This window comes from Aquila chrysaetos, chromosome 12 (assembly GCF_900496995.4).
Source record: "Aquila chrysaetos chrysaetos chromosome 12, bAquChr1.4, whole genome shotgun sequence".
NCBI classification, from domain to species: Eukaryota; Metazoa; Chordata; class Aves; order Accipitriformes; family Accipitridae; genus Aquila; species Aquila chrysaetos.
This window is the reverse complement of record NC_044015.1, coordinates 41,361,966-41,381,655: the sequence shown is the minus strand read 5'-3', so window position 1 is coordinate 41,381,655 and position 19,690 is coordinate 41,361,966. Positions and strand designations below refer to the sequence as shown.

Here is a 19,690-nt window from a genome sequence, read left to right as displayed (position 1 = left end):
AACCTTCCCCCTCAAAAAGCCCACACCTGCCCCGATCCCCGCCACCGGGGCCGAGTTTTACGGCGGGGCGGAGGGAGCTCCCGTCTCCCCGGGCCGCCGAGGACCTTTGTGCTTCAGTGACAAAGGGGGGGAGCGGGGGCTTGCCGCGGCCCTGACGGCAGGGGAGGAGCCCCCGGGCCGGGCAGGGGGCGGGCGCCCCGGGGCGGCGGCGGCAGAGGAGGAGGAGGGCGAGATGAGGCGGGCGCTGGGCGGCCCAGCCCGGCCGGGCACGGAGAGGAGCCCGGGGACGGGGAGGCCGCGGCCCCGCGGTGAGGCGCGGGGGGTCCCTCTCTCCGGCGGGCGGACGCGGCGGGGGAGAACGCGGCCCGACCTATCAGCGACGCCGTCCCTGGGCAGCCAATCGCCGCGCCGCGTCTTGGCGAGCGCTGCCATGGTTACGGCGCGACGCGTTGTGCCCGCCGACCCTCGTCGCCATGCAGGGCCCCGGCGGCGGCCGGCGGCCTCCCCCGTGAGTGGCCGGGGGTACGGGGCGAGGCGGGGGGTCCCCGGCAGCGCTTTTCCCGCGGGCAGCCCACGCAAGGGCTGTCCCGGCTCGGGGCCTGCGCGGCGGCTCTCCCTCAGGCGGCTCCAGTCGCGGCGGGCCGGGGTCGGGGCTAGGCCGGGAGGGGCGGGCGGGCTCCCGCCGGTGTCCCGCTCCGAGCGGGCGGCAATGCGCCACAGCGTGCCTGTGTAACCGGCCCCGCACGCAGCCACAGGCTGCGTCTTTTTGCCCTTTTTTTGCCACATCAGTTCCCGCTTGTAAGCTTAGCCCCAGAAAACCAAACGCCAGTAAAGCGTCTTTTAGGCTTTTATTTTACAGCAGGCATCGCCCCCCCACACCCTCCGCCCACCTCGCCCCTCCTATCACCGCGTAAGAAGCTGAACGGAGATTTTTCTGAAGGAATTACTTCAGGATTATCATCCCGAATAATTTAAATCTTTTAAACCGTTCATGACAGTTAAGGGACAAGTAATTTGGTGATCGTATTCGGTTGCTTGTATTTTGTCGATTGAAACGGAACTTCTACGGCTGATTTCAGGGTAAGGCAAGGATCAGGAGCAAGTTCTGGTAGCCAAAGACGAGCGAGCATCCTCAGTGGCATCTATGCAAATAAAGCAGCGAGCTGCAGAAGCCCGTCCACGACTTCCGATGGCAAAGCTGTGGACAGGGCGTCTCTCGTGGGTAACAAGTATGCCACACGGGTGAGAAGCCGTTTACACTATTACTAAAAAGTTTTAAATGTGAGTTATTGTGGATGTTAAAAGTTGTCAGAAAGGAAGTGGGAGAGGGAGGAGGAAAGAAAAGCCGTGTCTGAAGTTGAAGAGCTGTGGAGAAAGAAAATGATCCAGGAGCTTAATCCATTCTGAAATGATGATTAGTGTCCAAAAACAATCTGCAATAATAATAATAATAATAATAATAATGATAATCAGAGTAACAGTTCTCCTCCTAATGTGAGAACTACTTGCTTTCAAATCTATGTGAGATATGTTGACTGTAGCACCTCTGTGTCTTTACTTAAAAAATAGAAGATTCCCGTAATATAATCTGAGAGTCTTTTAAAGACCTTACTGAATACAATAAAATATTTTGAGCAGTATAATAAAAAAAGATGCATAATTGTTTCTCTCATTGCTTTTGCTGTACTGTTAATTTGACATGAATAGTTACAGTCAATAAGCCACTCTCGATAGTCAATATGGAATAAATGAGCCAGAAAAGACAACGGGGTTGACCAAGAAGGAGAAGTGGCTCTGATAGTGGGACAAACAGAGTTTTTCTAGGTATTTTGCAACCATTTCTATAAAGAGAGTTCCAAAGCAGTCCCAGGCAAAGGTGACAGCCCTCTCAAGGCTGAACTCTAAAGGGAAAGCAGGAATGCAAACCCCCTCGCCCCTGTCCTGGTGTATATTAGGCATCATTTGTAGAGAGGGGATACCTATCTGTTCTGTCAGGTTCCTGCCTGGATCCGGGTCTTCTTGTTCCAGATGGGATAAAATGTTGCAAGAGTCATCACTGTCACTTGTTTTGGGAACCCAGTGAAACTATTATCATTATTTAAATATTTCTTCAGGTTTTTGATGATGAAGGAAAGGATGTGACACCCCGTCCACTCTTCCGTTCAGATCCAAATACTGTTGTACCCAGACAGGGCAAGCTCTTAGCATCAAGTGCTTACTTTGGGGCCACAGGATCTGGTTTTCTCTCTTCTTTTTCCATGCATCAGACATCAGGAGTGAATGGTAGTTTAGGTTCGTTCTCAAGGTAAGCCAATATGCTGTCTCTTAAATCCTGTCTCACAGGGGACCTACCCTGCAGCAGCCACACATCTGCTCTTCAGAGAGGTTGGGAGCTGGAATAATTGCGCAGGGCTAATAATTATACTCTGTTGTCAAAATACAGAAATATGCCTGTCATAGTTGTCATTTAAAATTTGAGGAAGAGTAACAAATAGAATAAACGGAATTTGTCAGTACTCATGACTGACTATGTCAGAACTACTGCTGAAATGCTAATATATACAGGTGAAAGCAGACTGCAGCATGCACTCCTGTTTCTAATTTTATTCAAATTTCTTCTTAAAACACATTTTTTTATGTAACATACCAGAATGGACCATTTTTAGAGATGGTGATGAGTACGTCACAGTTCAAAAATGCAGACATCCAAACTGCAGGTTTTGTAATGGTTAGGCCTGCATACAAAGTTGTGACAGAGCCTATACACACGTATGTGACAAAACACTCTCTTAAAGGTAGAGGAGGTTGTGCTCTGGTTGTCTAAGCAAAGCTGTACAGCTGAGAAGGGGCATCTGCAGCTCGTTAATATAGTCCCTTTAGCTACTTCAGATGCTCTCTGCCTTCCCCAAGCATGTTTTTTCAAAAACTGGAATATATCAGTACCTGCTTAGCTGTGAGTATGGAAAAATGCTCTGGAAACTAAAGGTGTGGTTTCACTGAAGAGTTATACATTTCTTTTAAAGTATTTTGTCAGTTTTTAATGGTACTTATTCAGTACAGACCACCCTTTTTAAAAACTTGACTCTTTCAGTTCAACTGTCAAAATAGTGTTACCATAATAAGAATCCTCTCTTTTAAACTAACTTAAGCAAGTTACCCTCTGTATGCATATGTGCATCCATTTCCAAAAATGTTCTTCTATGAAAACTTTTGAGTTAAAACTGCTAAATTATGTGTTTCACTACTTAGTAGCTTTCATTTACAAACCTTCAGTACAGAGGGAATAAACGAAGTCAATGGACTTGAGCCATTTTATCTTCAGGCTGACAAACTCAATTAAGTCACGCAAAAGAAAGTAAATAACTATTTGTGTTTAAAATGAAAAATAATGAACCACATCACTTTATCCAATGGTGTGTACACATTCAAATTGTATGGAGTGGAGATGCTATTTATTTAATCAAAAGGACTAGGACTAAAAGACTGGTAAAGTCAGCACTGGAAAAAAATACAAGTTAAAGCATTATTTGTGGTTTTCTTTCTCAACGTTAATGCCATTGTGATGTCTGACAAAAAGATTGTTTTGTGAGAACTGTCTTTTTGTCATGCTTCCTAGGGCGGCTATCATAAGGGATAATCCTAGAGGTAGGGATATTAACTAGGACCAAATATACACAAAAAAACTGACTTAAAAATACAAGGTATCTCCTGAAAAATAAATGCATCCTTTTTGGAGACAAGAGCTCTTCATTTAGAAAACAAAATTAAATGATTTAACTTTAGTTTTCAACACAAATCTTAAAAACTGTCTTTTTCAAATGCCTTTTGTATGTGTATAATTGCTCACACTCAGCTTTTGAGGAGAAAAATCTCTTGACAAACCTCCCAACTGTACCTAAGTTTTGAGTTTAACTGCTAGTTATCACAGCTATCACCACTATGAACACTATCTATTTTTGTTAACAAGTTAATCCTTCAGATGAGTTTCTTGTGCATTTCAAAGACATTTCAGCACATGCAAGGCACCAAAGGATCTTAATTCTGGTTGAGAACAGTGCTACCTGTGGGTATGCGTTATCACACAGTAGGTAGCCAACACTTCACGTTATTATATGCTAAGAATGAATCTGAGAGCTCAACAGCTTCTTTTCCATCATCTATTTAATGCCTGAGGATATGCTGTCAGAGGAATTCTTCCTTTTTAAGTCTTTTTCAAACCATTTCATTATTTTCTTTCCTAAGCCTTCTGTGACTTCTTTTACAATGCAAGCATCATTGTATGTGCTCTTACAGTCTTCTGTGGTTTATCCTGATAACAACACTGCTATTTTTGTAGTGCTTTGCTAACTGACATCTGGACTCTCACATACTATTTCTGCTTATTTCTTTGTTACTGAAGGACATATGGAAGCAGCAGTAGTTCTCTATCAAACGCATCAACAACTGAGTCTGTACTAGACGAAATAGTAGAACCTGGCTCTCGACGAGACACAGCTGTTAGCTTATCTGGTAAAGAACATACACTGTATAATTATAGATTTAAACTGTTCTTTGGAGCACTGTGGTTTGTGAGACACTGCAGTACGTGGATGTGAGATGCCCAGCACTTTGAAGGAACTCAGTGCCTCACAAATTTTGGCTCCCGATCATTACAATAGTTTCAGAATTAATTCATCCTCTTTTAAATTTAGAGCGGAAAAGGTCTCACTTGTTAACCTCATATAATTTTTCAGATGTGCAGGTGAGGCAAGAGGAGATAAAAGAATGGACAAAAGAAGACTTAGATAGGAGAGTGGATATTTACCTCACAGAGACGGAAACTATCTGGATATTGGATATGCCATCTGTTGTGGTGTCTGTAGAATCAGAAGATGCTGGAAGAGTTCTGTATGTATATTGGTAATTGTGTACATGCATGTAGTGTGCTCAGCAAGCACAACTTCTGCTGACCACAAAGTCCTGAACAGGCTGCTCACACATAGTAATTTTAGTGTTCTGACTACTAAAATTTGTCATTTCACCTTTGTTTAAAGCCATATTAGGCTTGAGTCTCTCTTCTGTCAACATAGCCCAAATTTCTTACAACTCCATCCTGTTGATCAAATTAATACCCTCTTTCACTAATAAATTAAGGCAGATTAGCAAAAGTGGGGGATGGTGACAAGAGAACACACAGGGGATGGGGGAAAGAAAAGATGGAGAAGTGTGGTATACATGAATTACACCATTTAATTTTAATGAAAACAGTAAGAAATTCCAAACTTCTGCATTGATTCTTGTGTGTAGCTTTACAGCTAATCATTTCTTAATAACAAAGATACAAACAAACTAGGCAGGCCTTGGCTTCCTCTGAAGCTCTGCACAGTGCTTCTAGCTAGAAGAAACATCACACCACCACAAGTGACCTTGCCTGTTAAAATACTGTGTCTCCCCTTAGTTGCATCTACTCTGTTTCCACTTCAGAGTCTCCTCCCTGGACTATCATGAACTTTGGTAGGGAGTTAACCCAGAACTCATAGTTTTTTGGCTTACTCCCAGCGGCTGACTGGGACAGAGTGCAGCAAAGTTCTCTCCATGACGGATGACAGACTTGTCACACAGCTTTTGTAGATGTAAGCCCCAAAGCCTGAGATGCAGTGTACTGCAACTGGCAAGTCAAACAACTTACCTAAGGAGTTTTTCCACTAGTATACACACAAAGTTCATGGTTGGACTCCAACCCCCACTGTCTGTGAATCACACTGGTGTGATTTTTGGGAAGAAGGAAGAGGAAGTGTATCCTATGAATCAGACTTAGCTGGAGTACACAGCCTGTATTGCCAACTGTATAGGAACAGACCTGAGCACAGCAACTTGTTGGTGGACTAAGGCGGGGTATAATCTATGTCTGCTGTTAGAATATTGAAACCAAAATAATAGAAAAAGTTTCACAATTCCCACTGACTATTCCTACAGAACCTAAAGGCTGGACAAACTAGAAATATACTAGTTCTGTTTTTGTCTCTTGGATGCACTGCCTTTCACTCCCAAGTGATGAGAGCTACATATTTCTGAACTCCTCTGAATTCCACCAAAATGCAAAGGTAGTCGGAGTAGGGATTTTTGCTGATGCCTACCTCTACAGGCTATTTCTGTTTTAGAACAGCATCACAAAGCCAGAAATACCTGCTGAAAGATGATACGTAGAGTGAAATAAAACCTAGCAATCAAAAAAAACCCCCAAGCAGTAAATTTATGACATGGAGTATTCTCTCCTGTTCAACTTGTGGTTAAATACACTGAGAAGTTGAATGCAAATATTTTTCAGAAAATCAATATACACTTTTTCTCCCCCCCCCCCCCCCCGAGGGAGCGGAACAGGATTTATGTTGACATTTGCAAAAATAGACCTGGTAATGATCGCTTTGTAGAAAAAATGATGCAAACCATTAACGGCGCTGCAAAGAACAAGGAAGTACAATGTGACAAAATCATCATGGAAGATAAAGGTAAACTTTCTGAGTGCCATATAGGAAAGGGTATTTAATAAGAATGGGCTCTCATTTACTACATTGTACCCTTGGCAGTTGGGTTCATTATTAAATTTAGTTTACTTATTAAATTTTTATTTGGGAAAACTCCAGCATACAGCTAGATCATGGGATCTCAGAAAACTCCCCGCACAGAGGTAGGATACTGAGGAAAGGGTTTTTTCTTTCTTCCATCTCTAAGCAGGAGATGTTTCCTCAACTTTCACTTCCAGAGCTTTAAGTTCAGACAGGCTAGCATGAGTTGTGGGGGCCTTTTCTGACCCTCCTAAAACTTGAACATTGTTACTGGTACACTGTATCCATTGCAATAAAATAGTCATTACGCTAGTGGAGAGCTGCTGTGTCCTGCCTGCCTCAACACTTTTCAAGCAGAGTGTGCTTCTTAGGAGGCAGGACTTCACCTAATACTCAGCTATGCTCTTGAAATGTGAAAGGACACAGTTCCCTCTTTTCCCCTTAACTTCTCAGTGACACTAGTTTCTATTTCTATTTGCCATAATACACAGAAGAGAACCTCTCTTACGAGATTTAAAATCTTGGGGAAAGCAGAAAATCTTGGCAGTCTTACAAGATAGATGCAATTTTACAAAATGTTCAACCTCAATGCTCTAAAAAAATTATAGAGGAATAACTAGGTTTTAGATGCGTGTGCTGAGCTTTGCCTCACTGTGGACATTTTTTTTGTGTAGGAGGCCAAAGAAAACCATGGGGAATGCTGTTCCAAACATTTTTCCTTTGTGTTTGTTAGTGTATGTAAAATGAATGAAAAAAAAAAAGTAAAATAGATATTAATCTGATTTGAAAACATACCTTGAGCATCAGCAGGGCTCATTCCAACAGAGGTTTGAAAGGCTGAGCACACAAAGGCAAGGTTACGGAGCATTGTTTCCCTGGGAGATGGCCCTGCTGAAGGGAAGCCACACACCCAGAAGACCCTGATGCAGCTGCTGCAATCACACAACAGCTGTTGCTACAGCCTTGTCTGACCCTCAGTTGGTTTCAAAGCCCCTCTGCCGAACAGTTGGGAGTGTAGTACAAAAAGTAAATCTTTGCTCAACTGTCCTTTTAATAACGTACCGAAACAAGGGACTTGTATAATACAGTGTAATTAATTTCTAGGGATGCTCGTCACTTCCTGGGACTTGTACGATTCATTTAATGTATCGGAAATAGAACCTGTGTCAAAAGCAGAAGGTAGCAGAGCCACAACTGGGAAAAGCAGCAAATCTCATACAACTAAGGAGCACAATCAGACTATGTTGGTCTCTTCCAACAGAGGTAACATTTTTCCAGATTTACATTTCTGCCCTGTTTTCATCCTTCTAAACCATGTATATCACTATGCTGTGTGGTGAAAACTACATGAAGAAAATGCTTGGTCTGCCTGTCTGCACTTGAAAGAGAGTTTGCTAAAGAATCTTGGACAGGTCTGCACCGAGACCTTTTCTGTACAATGGCATCATAAATGATCTTAAATAAAGATAAATAGTCAGTGACAAAGTTTGCTGGTACTAAGTTACTTAGGACATTAGAAGCAAAACACCAGTTGTAAAAAATTCCAGAAGTATCTCATCATACTATTTGATCAATAAAAGAAAACAAAATTAAAGCAAGAAAAAATTAATAATGTAAGTATTTTCTGATCACGATAGATTCTTTTGTGCTTTTTGCAGATGGTGGAGGAGGAGACTTCTTATCCCCTTGACTTCTATGTGCAAAGTATTATCATGTTAAAACCGTTTTTTCCCATATTATCTGTTGTCAGGCAGCACAACTTCTTCTCTAATGATTTCGGAAAGTGCTGTTCTTGCCAGAATCCACGAAGAGGAGGAATGCCATTCAGAAGCTATATTAACATCAGAAAACTTTCAGCAGAATTTGTTTTTCATGGAGAGGATTCTAATGGAGAATATTTTTCAACCCAAACTTGCAGCTTATCGGCAGTTTCCTGTCCTTATAGGTTTGTTTCTTATTGGCTACCCTGGTTTCAGCACAAGGCTTTGCATGCTATTGAAAGTCATGGAGTTATGTCCCTCATTGAATGTCTTCACAGATGACAAGTCATTTAAGAAATAGGCAAAGGAAAGGAGAGAGTTTATGAGATGCCAGCATGAACTTTGCAGTTTTACATTCACTTTAACAGACAACCCTACCATACTTGGTGGAAGAATTGAATAAATGAGTTCTGAGCTGGCTCATCTCCCCTTAACACCACAAACTGAGACTTACTCAAAATATTAGTCAAACTTGTTTACTGACAGTTAAGATACGGATTAATTTTGCTACTTCACCAACCATTTTTTGTATTGGAAAGTCTTTTACAGTTTTGTTTTGTTTTTTAATTTTATAAGGAGTCTGATGCTAAACAGAAGTTTTAGCCTGATAGATGGTCAGTGTCTAACATAAAGTACATTCATTGCAGATTGTAAAAGGCATTACCTGGACTCAAGTGCTAAGTAATATTTTACCTTTTACAGGAGTTTCAAGTTAACACAGGGATTAAAAAAAAAAAAAAAAAAAAAAAAAGGCTTCATACTGCTTTTATTGTATTGTACCTCCTTGTATCAAAGAGAGTTTCAGTTTGTTGGGCAAGAACCTGTTACATTCTGCCACTCTTCAGGAACTAGCTACAGCTGGAGCATGAGACTGGCCAGGAGGACTTTTGTTCTGACAGTATGGCAGTTACTATGTTCTTATTTTGTTAACAGTGATCTGAGATCAATTTATGATTTGCACATTACATAAAATAAAGGGGTGAGTAAACAAAAAAATACTTCATAAACGCAGTCTAAAAATATGCTCTACACTTAATTTTCCCAAGAAATGAGCAACTTACTACAGCATCATGTAACTTAGCTACAGTGTTACAGCATCAATGCATAAATGTGGCTCTTTAAAGTTTGGCATGTAACTTGAAAAAAAATCCCTGTCTAAACAATTTTTTAAATATGAGAGATTAGAAACATTCCTGGTGGGGGATGAACATAAATTCATAACTTGTTGCTAGGTAGCTAAATCCACTCAAACACCTGGAGCATAACTGGCACACTACAGCCTGGGACACTACATATCCCTATCAACATTTTAGCCACAGTTTTAGAAGTTACAATATCTTAATTCCTCAAATCTTCACTTTTTTTTTTTTTTTCCTGCAAAATATTTGCTGAAAGGGCAAATTTTTCTTCTGTTGTGAATGACTGGAGTCAGATGAATGAAATGTTACTACTCAGGCTCTACCATATTTGTGCATTTTAGATCCCGATGTTACATCAGACATGAGTGGTATAGTAGCAGCAGTGAAAGAAGCTGAACAGGAAGAGCATGACAAGGAAAAGAAGGATAAGGAAGAGCAGAAGAATGCATTTGTTGACCCATCAATTCTGTCAGATCTAAATAAAACCCCAGAAGAAATTGTGCCTCCCAGACTGGAACGGCTGTGGTCGTATATATGTGATTTAACTAATGGTCACAGTGTGAGCAGTATGGCTTGGAGCAAAGTAAACCCAGTGAGTTAACAAATGGCTTTTTCTTAGCTGTTTACAAAATGGTATAAGTAATTGTTGGTGTAAATAAACTCCTGATTTTGATGTCCTTTGTTGGGAGAGATCTCAGAGAAATGGATTCATTCCTACAGTCAGGTAGGTTGTCTTTGCATCCCACTCTCTGTATTTCGTCCTTCCATATAACAATATTGCTACATTATTCTACAGGTTGGACAGCTGCGCTAAGCTTTTCCTACAAATATATCACAACAGCTTTAATTGGTCCAGAATTTAATTTAATTGGTCCAATTTACCATGGGTGGTCACCTGAAAAGCAATGTTAAGATAATAGACTTGGTCTGTTATAGAATTGGATGTTGAAATTTAAACCCCTACTACTAAACTTTATCACCATTGATGGAGTTTATTCGTGATAGTTTAGATACCACATCTTTGTTTCTAACAGTAATCTCCCATGAAAGCGGCATTCATCAAACTTTAAGTATAAGATGCATAATAACAGGCACAGATTTCTGAGCAGCTGGCCCAAGTTTATTTAATTCAGTTTCAGTGGAGGTGAGAATGACTCAGACATCTCCACTTTCAGAGTAATGTAAGGCTCAGTTTTTCCAACAGAGCTCTCTTAATGGCCACAACAAAAGTAATGGATGGAAGGAAGGTAAAAAGCAGGTAGGATGAGAAACATAAAACCAGTAAGGTTGCCCCAAGGGAAAAAAAAAGAGAGGAAAATAAAGACCATTTCATACTATTAGTACATCAGATCCCTAGGTATTATAAAAAGTTGGACACATTTATAGACTTCAGTCTTAGAATTATAGGGTTTGCTCCTGTTTCTTACTTCTACTTATGGAAAGGAATGAACAGAATTCATTGGACCCCACTGTAGAGTGCTAAAAGCTAGAAGTTTGAAGTGGTCACTGAAGGTCCTTTTGCAGCTCACATTGAGAAATAAAAGTAGAAGTATTATTACATATTCCATTAAGTACTGCACATTAAAATGTGGTTACAGAATAATGTATCTTCATCTCTGGAAAGGGACATATTTTTATGGTGGCCAGGGAAGGGGGATTGCAAACACAACTGATAGTGACTGTGAATGCACTTTTAGTTGAACCAGTTTCCAGTATCCTAGAAATTCTGAAATTCTTTTCTTCTTGTGTGTTATTCTACTTGCATATGACATGAGCATTATTTTTCCAGACTTCACACTGAGAGTCACTGTTAGCAGAAAGTTGCCTTTTAAAAATATACAAGTGAACTTCGAGCTAAACTGAGATACATCTGTTTGTTAATCTGTGCTTTTAGGATCTTTTAGCTGTTGGTTATGGAGCGTTTGACTGTAAAGAGCAAAAGAAAGGCTTGGCTTGCTGTTGGTCATTGAAGAACCCCATGGTAATGAGCAACCAGTTTTTCTTTCTTTTTCTTCAATTCATTTTTCTGCTATACTATTTCTGCTTTATTTATTTCCCTCTTCCTGTTCCAAAAAAGCAAGACCTAGGCAGTAAGGCTGAATTTGCTAGCCCAAACCACACAGTTCTGGAAAATTGATTCCGACTGCAGTACCTAGTAATGTGCTTAAATCTTGACCTAAAGAAAGTGCCTGCAGGAAGCAGTTCGGTTTCTGTGCCTGTCGGTCCTCTCAATTGACACTTCCAACAGAGGTGCTGACTGTACTGGTGATTTGGTAACATGGACATCCGTTCACAGGAACTAAACTCATTGCACACAGGCCACCAAACAACCAACAGATGGTTACAAGTCTCACGTAGTACCAGTCTATGCTAGGCAACGTAGCAATGCAGATCTCTATCCCATTTCCAACACCTAGGGCCACCTACCCAAGACTGTAAATCTGTTTCGTTATTACTGTGGGTAGACCCAGGTGTGTAGAAATTATTTTTTAGACTGGAAAAGTCTTGAGCACAGCAAATGTGAAAATAAATCCATTTACCTTTTGTTTTTCAAAATCTATAGAGCATTTGTTCAATACTTCCAAACTCTCATTACAGAGAACATCTGTATTTTAAATTTAAGGATTATCCTTTCCAATCCATTTTCTGTTGTACCATGAAATTCTGTTAGGCTGAAGCAAAAAACTTAAAAATTTATAATATAATTATCTAATCTAACTTCTCATAATACTGTCAAAAAGACAGTAGATTTCATAGATGTAACATTTACATCTTTACATATCCACCTGAAAAGCGATCCTTTTTAAACGAGCCATTTTTTAAAAAAATCTTGGAAATCTCAGTTAAAAAATGACACAGTAAAAACCATCTGATTGCCATCAGATTACACAAATTTAGTTTGATTTGTTCTACAAACTTCACTTGGCCAAAATTGTGTATTAGACTAATTAAAGTCATGCAGAGTCACATCTTTGATGCATGTTTATCACGTCAACAACAATAAAATACTCTTGTGATTCCCTGATGTCACCATAGTCCTCAAGTCCCTAACATTAAGAAATAAGATCTGGCATGCACACTGAAACATAGTTCTTTGCAAACTAACACACTACTGTTTCCCATTACAAGAGCTCGGTGCAGTGACTTCTTTAAGGATTTAATCTTCTAACAGAGCTGAATCAGTTCTTTGGTTACATGGAGAAATTACATGAAAATAGCAGTTTACGGATTACCTGAAGTATGTCAGATAATGTTTTATCTTCAGCTAAGTTTCTGTAATTGGAAAGGAACTTACTTTCATATTACAAGATAGAAAACAACCAAAGAAATTTTCCAAAATGCCAAGTTTGTTTTAAAAAGAAAAAAACCCAAATCAAACAAACAAAAACCTCACGCTGTACTCAGCTGAACCCTAGGGAACTTGATTTTTAGGTATTTGGCTTGGAGTAGGCCCATCTAACTTATTTTACAGTGTCATATTTCTGCATAGCCTTTATTTTTTCCTAATTTTATCAGTTACAGCAAGAAATAAACTGAACCATTTAGAATCTAGTACCTAATTTCTGTCTAGAAGTAGTCCCTATGGTCATCAGCACTTGAATTTTCCAGCAGAGCCTGGCAATTCAGTATCCAGTATTGAGAAGACGGAGGCAAGTTAAGCAACTAACTTAAAATGTTCTTGTATTTTTCTACTGGTCAGTGGCCAGAGCGTATTTTCCGGTGTGAGCATGGTGTTACTGCTTTGGATTTTTCTATGGCAAGCCCAAATCTTTTAGCAGTTGGAATGTATGATGGTTCTGTCACAATCTATAATGTACAGAGCTGTAACGACGCTGCACTTTTGGACAGCAGGTAAGGCTATGATTTCCCATTTCCTCCCACCTTGGTCACATCTTAGCAGATAACAAAGAAAAGAATATCCACAACTGAGCAGCTGAGGAATAGTAACAGTCTAAGATAAATAAGGCTTGTCAATGCTTAGGGATGTTGCACAATTTTTTCATTTCCAACTTTCGTCAGTATTTTCCAGTTTTGTCTGGAAATGCCTACATAAACAATATTCTCAAATACTAGAAGTTGCTGGAGCAAAACTGCAGATGCAAAAATTTATGATAGTGCATAAATGCCTGGAAGGGCTGGAGTGGGCCAAACAGACTTTTCCCATTCCACTCACTTACACCAATACAGCCAAATCCTCAGACATTGCCATTCTCTCTCTGCACTGCCATCATCCTCTATTGTTATTTCTGACAATAAATGCTTACATTACTTTAAGACTTCTGGTCCTTATTTGGGGTATGAAACTCTCTGCCCTGTTGCTGTGCATACAAAGTGAGTTCTGCACATTGGAAAGGTGAAACAAATGAGTATTATGCTCTGACTTTTTAAGAAAATGCAGCAAGTTATCACCAAGTATCATTTTATACTCCATGTACTAACTAAGTAGGACAATCCTGCCCCGGATAATAAATCCTTATGGGACACCAGTGGTAGCTTTTGGTGTTTTCTCACTGATTCCACTTGCCAAAAATTGAGAGAACATCAGAATAGGTGAGGGATAAGCAGAAATTAAGAAGAAAATGAGGGGCGGGGCGCGGGGGGGGGGGTGGGGAGCGGGTGATCAGGGAGATATTTGCCCTAAGGACAGCTCCATAAACAGTGCCCTGAAACTAAGTATCAAACGTTTTCCCCAGGGAAAACAGCCAATATTCAATTATTTTTTTTTTAAAGAAAAGCTAAACAACATTTCTGTCATAAGTCTTGATGTTCATTACAAAGGGGAAGGTTAATTTTTCAAATATATTGTCTTGTCTTTGTTCATTTATGATTTATCATGTGCATCTTTTATCCCAGTGAATCCTCAAATAAACATACAGGTCCTGTATGGCAAATGAGGTGGGTGGAACAGGACAGAAGTGCAACAGGAGATGGCAAAAAAGAGAGATTAATCTGTATCTCAGCAGATGGCCGAATAACAGAGTGGTTTATACAGAAAAGACTAGATTGCATCGGTAAGCATTTTTCCCTGCAGCTTTTCTGCAGAGGGATAATACCTGAGATTGCAATGGCTTCATTTTATTTCAGGTGACATTCTTTATACCAGGTATCATACACAAAACATTTAAGAGCTGTTGAGCATTCCAAAGAAGCATGAGTTATTCATAGCACTGTCACATACTTGTTTGACAAAAACTCTTGCTATTTGCACAGATCTGATGAAAATAAACCGAACAGAAAGTGAGAAGAAAAAATTACCAGGTGAGAAAGAAAGAAAAAGGGAAGCTCTGATATCTCGACTGGCACCTGGAATGTGCTTTGACTTCCATCCAAAGGTAGGCTCAGAAAGTCCATCCTGGCTAAAGTATTATCCAGCAATACCATGCAGCAGGGGTGAGATCCTCAGCTGGAGCTACTTTAATACGCACTAGCCTAGGACTTGGCACTGGTATTTAAAGCATATTTAGTTCTGAAAGAAAATTGCTTCTTAGCTAATAACAGTTTTACCAAAAATGGATGATACGGTAAACCAATCAAGTAATCCCTGTATGTGAACAACTTTATCATTTCAGCCACGTTACTCACATTTGCTTTGGGCCAGATCCTACAGTAGCTTTCCTCTGTGTGTTGGTCAAATCAGTGACAATTTGACTGTTCAGCATCTACCAAGTTTAGGACTTAGATGGCTGTGCTTCTCCTCTTTATCCAGCTGAATATTTTGTCCACAGAGCATTTAAAGAATTCATACATTTGCCCATGTGAATTACAGAAAGTCCAAGATTTTCAGGAGTCAAAAATCACAGCATATGTTCTGCATAGATGGAGAACACACATAGCAAATATGGTACATTCTGGCACCACTATATCTACTGCACATACACGGCTGCAGCAGACATGCAAGCAGGCCACCACACCACATCCTGGCAACTCCATCTTAGTTCTTCAGAGGACTGTCATTGCCAAACTCATATGGTCCTTTATAGATTTTTGGATGAATGATAAATAGGTTAATCCAGCATAGGCTACTTTTACCTTTCTTTTAGGATACTAATTTTTATCTTGCTGGAACAGAAGAGGGTCATATCCACAAGTGTTCTTGTTCATGCAATGAGCAGTTTCTAGAGACGTACAGAGGCCATAAGGTGAGTGACACATAAAAAAAGTAATGACAGCAGAAACAGCTTAATTAAGTTCACAAATGTAATAGTTTCTTTGCTTATATTTACTAAACAAAACATCTGTAACAAAAGAAGCCTAAACTTCTTTTCTCATATTAGGAATGAATTCCCATAGCATAAAGCATCATAGCCTTACAGGATTACTTTCTACGCTATAGGGATTTTTTTTTTAAAGTAATTTATTAAAACTTGTACTATAAACTGTTTTAAAGCTTTAGTTCTGGCTTTATTTTAAGAAAACAAACAGTAATCTGATTGTCCTGCTAACCACAGTTAAATAGTCTTACCTCTGAGAGAAAGATGGCAGAACTTTAACAACACTTCTTTTTTTGAAAGTCTCTGTTTCATCCAAGAAGCTGCCTTTTCAGCATCAGCTTCTCCTAACAACTGGTGAAGGGACAGAATCAGCTGAATGCTTTTTATTCCTAAGATCTCTCCTGTCTTATCACATCTGCTGCATCCTAATTTCCTATGGGTACACATAACACAATGCTGGTTTTGCTATTAAGGTCAGAGGACAGTCAGGGATTTCCATGAAAGGTCACTATTAAAAACCATCCTGTGAGGCTGTAGCTCTAGAATAACACAAAGTTCTTTTTTGTTTCTTCCCAAACACCAAGGGTCCTGTGTACAAAGTCGCTTGGAATCCATTCAGCACTGACATGTTCCTAAGCTGCTCTGCAGACTGGAGCATTATTTTATGGCACCAGGATTCACAGACGCCCATTCTAACTTTCAGTTCCTCCACTGCTTTTGTTCATGACGTTATGTGGTCTCCAAAATCAGCCTGCATATTTGCAGCAGTGAATGAAAGCAGAGTAGAAATTTGGGATCTTAGTGCCAGCATGTAAGTAATTACTTTTCTCAAAGAAGATTCTGAAACTTAATGGCACAAAGGCTACACATTAATCCCTAATCAATATCGTTACCAGATCATGACAGCTCCATGCTGTTTGCTTGCTTAGTTATTGAAAGTACTGCAATTTGAAATACTCATTTTGTAAAAGCAGATGGTAATTACCAGAGAATTGTGATTATAAGAGAAGGAGCTGGATGCCTCATGGAACTGCTAAAGGGTAAATCTGCTTTTTTTCCTCCAGAAATCACAAATTCTACCACTGCCATAGTTAAAAGGAAAAATAACAAAACTGAGCTACTTTGGACGTTTTATAAAGATAAGACAGTCAGAAGTTCAGATACCTCTCATGTTTTCCCACTGCGGTAGAGTAGGTGTACATCTCATGTGCAGCTTAGTTAATCTGGGGCCTTGTACTGCTGGTCTGTACTACTTAGCATTAATGACAGCATGAAGCCTGCAGTAGAGTAGGAGGCCCGCCAAATCTTGCAGTAGCAAAAAGCAAATTATTCGTATAATAAAAATATTAACCCCCACCCCCCATATTAGGCAACAGGACAGATTTTAGGCAAACAGGATATCTTCATTAATAGCAGCAGGGATTTTTGTTCTGGTAGAGACGAAACAAAACACTGTCTCACTTCTTAGTTTTTGAGTTAATCTAGAACATAAAAAGTAAAACATGCAACATTTATCTGGCCTGCATTACTGCTAGACTTTACATGATAGTCCACTCAGGCAAATGCAATGTTAGCTATTAATTCTTGCCTCTGCTGGGTTGCAGCTTGAACCCTGTGACCTCATGCTTTGCCAACCCAAGAGTGAAATTCACATCTGTACTCATTGCTAAGAACACCGACTGCCTTCTCGTAGGAGACAGCAAAGGAGAAGTCAGTGTGTTTGAGCTGCAGAACCTGGCTGCTCCCAACAATAATAAGGTACGGTTCACTAGGACAAGGTGGTGGTCCTCAGAGGCCTGCATGCTTGTCTGGTACTTCATTCCTCCAAAAGGGGCTTCTGTTAAAGATCTAGCTAACAGATATTGAAATAGGTGGAATCAGATACAATTCCGTAAGCAGATTAAAACCTGAGGCGGTTCCTGATCTTCTGCGTGCCATACCACTAGAAACTTCAGGAACAGGTAAATCAACGTTGAACTTCAGGTTTCACTTGATCGCAAATCCGGATGTTCGCCACAGCTGGATTTGGGAGGGACACTCGGGCAAGGGCAGGAAGGTGGAGCTGCCTCTAAATGCAGTCTGCAGGTGACTGTATTTGGCAGAATGCCCTTACCTGCTGACAACACAGGAACGACGTGCCCTCTCCTGGCCACCAACAAGATAGTCTCACTTCGTTGGTGTCAGCAAACCCATTAGCCCTTGGGCTCTGTATTGCCTTCACTCTTTTAGAAGCCACTACTTATCCTCGTGAGGGCTTTTCTGTCCTAGATGACGTGTGAGAATTTGACTTGCCTTACAACTAGGTTCCTTTCCAATCGTACCATTGCATAGATTCCGTGGCAACGGCAGTGTAAAAGCTGACTGATATCAACTGTGAATCCCTTCTGTTCACTTTTGCATAAACCAGTGCTAATTTATAAAAAAGCCCCATGGGGCCCTCCTTGCCTGGTCCATGGTACAAAATTCTGATGCCACCCTGGGTACTCCAGCACCGGGTGGATCCCTCCTGCAGGATCTATCTGCAGGTGGCCTGCAGCCCCAAACTGCACTGCTCCCTTTGTCCTTTCAGCTTTGAGCAAGGAGCTTTGGCTTACTGGAGTTGGGTTTCCCATTTGTAAAGTGGGACTGGTACTTTTTAAAATCCCTTTTGAGTTAGTTATGTGGTGCAAAACACTAAACTTAAGTTGGAGAGAACGAAAATGCTGATGTTAATCTAACCTTCATTCTTAGGGTATTAAGCATTAATAATTCACAATTGTCAGCATTGCATTTAGAAATTCTGGTAATTACCAGCCTCATTTGCCAAGTGCTGTAAACCGCAGGGCAAAAAGATGTTTCCCTTAAAAACTAAAAGTGAGGCCATTGTTGTTAAACTTTTAGAAAAAAAAAAATTCTGAGGTTTTCTTCTGTAAATCACCATGAAGCAGCCCAAGTCCTCTGAGCAGAGGAGTTCTTCAGTTAATAAGAGTATAGGGATAATTTTCTGGGTATGTTACCAGAACAGGACTAAAAATATCAGTGCTTAATTTCACAGACTTTGGGCATGCGGCATAACTGGTCACCGAGTCACAGAGCCTCATTAGCCAGCAGGAGCCTTGCTTTCCAGCATCATCCATTTCTTTCACTCCCTTTTCTGCTAACAGCAAGGTCTTCCTAGGCTTAGGTATGTACAAGGCTTAGCATGACAGGGTCTGTACTACAACTAATGCTAAAGGGAGATAGTTACTTCAGGGGCAATCACATCTAAGTACAGCTACCATACATGTATCATCTTGAAAATTAATTTCCTTTTTAAACAAGATGTATGCTTGCATGCTGCCAAGTGTGATGGCTACAAATGCAATCCAAACAGGCCTGCCAAAAAGTGCTATTTTCAAGGAGCACTGTTAGAGGTAAGCATAGTATTAACAGAATGCCAAAGAAGAATCAGCTGACATAATACAAACTACCTTAGCCTGCTTTCTGGATGCTCATTGCACAAGCAATTCTGTTCTCAGTTCGTAAACAGGAATTTTGGATCACTGCATGTCTTATACTGCAATTACACTGTCATACAGCTCTTTTTTTTTCCTCTTATTTTACAGGTTGGTACCTTACATGACATAATTGGTCCTGCTGTAGCTATTTAACAGCAGCTAACTGATACACCTTCTCAGTTGGTAAACAGCAAGGAAGACTTATTGTAGTATTAACATTGACTGTTTATTCTTCTTCAATCATTAAAATTTCTCTTTGAAACCATACTGGTTAGAAACATCTTTCAAATGCTCTAAAATTTCCTCTGGAAGTCCCCCTCATTAGACAAACAGTATTAATATATTGATGGCCTTCCCTATAATACAGATAAGGCAATAGAAAGGTCTCCGTAGTCTTTTCTCCTTGGGCTTTTTCTCCTTGTTTTTTTCTTCCAAGGTCTTTTCTCCTTCGGTTATTCAAAAAGCAAAAATGCTAAAATCACCTCCTGTATAGGCAACTCCATAATACAGCTGAAGTCCTTACCCGATGTAGTCTGTATCTTCGCTGTGAAATCAGAC

At 40.3% G+C, this 19,690-nt stretch overlaps 1 protein-coding gene across 3 annotated transcripts; it reads left to right on the top strand.

The window, feature by feature from the left end:
• The first annotated feature begins 18 nt into the window (after nucleotides 1–18).
• DNAI4 (dynein axonemal intermediate chain 4) lies at nucleotides 19–19,399 on the top strand. 3 transcript variants are annotated; one of them, XM_030032061.2, is made up of 17 exons: nucleotides 21–522; nucleotides 1,080–1,242; nucleotides 2,115–2,305; nucleotides 4,400–4,509; nucleotides 4,734–4,887; nucleotides 6,349–6,488; nucleotides 7,650–7,808; nucleotides 8,296–8,490; nucleotides 9,786–10,036; nucleotides 11,339–11,425; nucleotides 13,145–13,296; nucleotides 14,299–14,456; nucleotides 14,656–14,777; nucleotides 15,486–15,584; nucleotides 16,241–16,467; nucleotides 17,261–17,414; nucleotides 19,241–19,399. In XM_030032061.2, the coding sequence occupies exons 1-17, from the start codon at nucleotides 233–235 to the stop codon at nucleotides 19,283–19,285; spliced, it is 2,697 nt and encodes an 898-aa protein (XP_029887921.1). In that variant the 5' UTR covers nucleotides 21–232; the 3' UTR covers nucleotides 19,286–19,399. The 3 variants fall into 3 exon arrangements, with proteins under 3 accessions (XP_029887922.1, XP_029887921.1, XP_029887923.1); XM_030032063.1 differs by having other exon boundaries at nucleotides 363–508; XM_030032062.2 differs by lacking the exon at nucleotides 15,486–15,584 and having other exon boundaries at nucleotides 19–522.
• Nucleotides 19,400–19,690: the final 291 nt, after the last annotated feature.

Bases quoted from the DNA above. Each gene is read 5' to 3' on its own strand.
- DNAI4 (XM_030032061.2), top strand. From the start codon at position 233: ATGAGGCGGGCGCTGGGCGGCCCAGCCCGGCCGGGCACGGAGAGGAGC. The intron at 7,809-8,295 runs GTAACATTTTTC...ATCTGTTGTCAG, and splicing joins GTTGGTCTCTTCCAACAGAG to GCAGCACAACTTCTTCTCTA. The intron at 14,457-14,655 runs GTAAGCATTTTT...CTATTTGCACAG, and splicing joins GAAAAGACTAGATTGCATCG to ATCTGATGAAAATAAACCGA.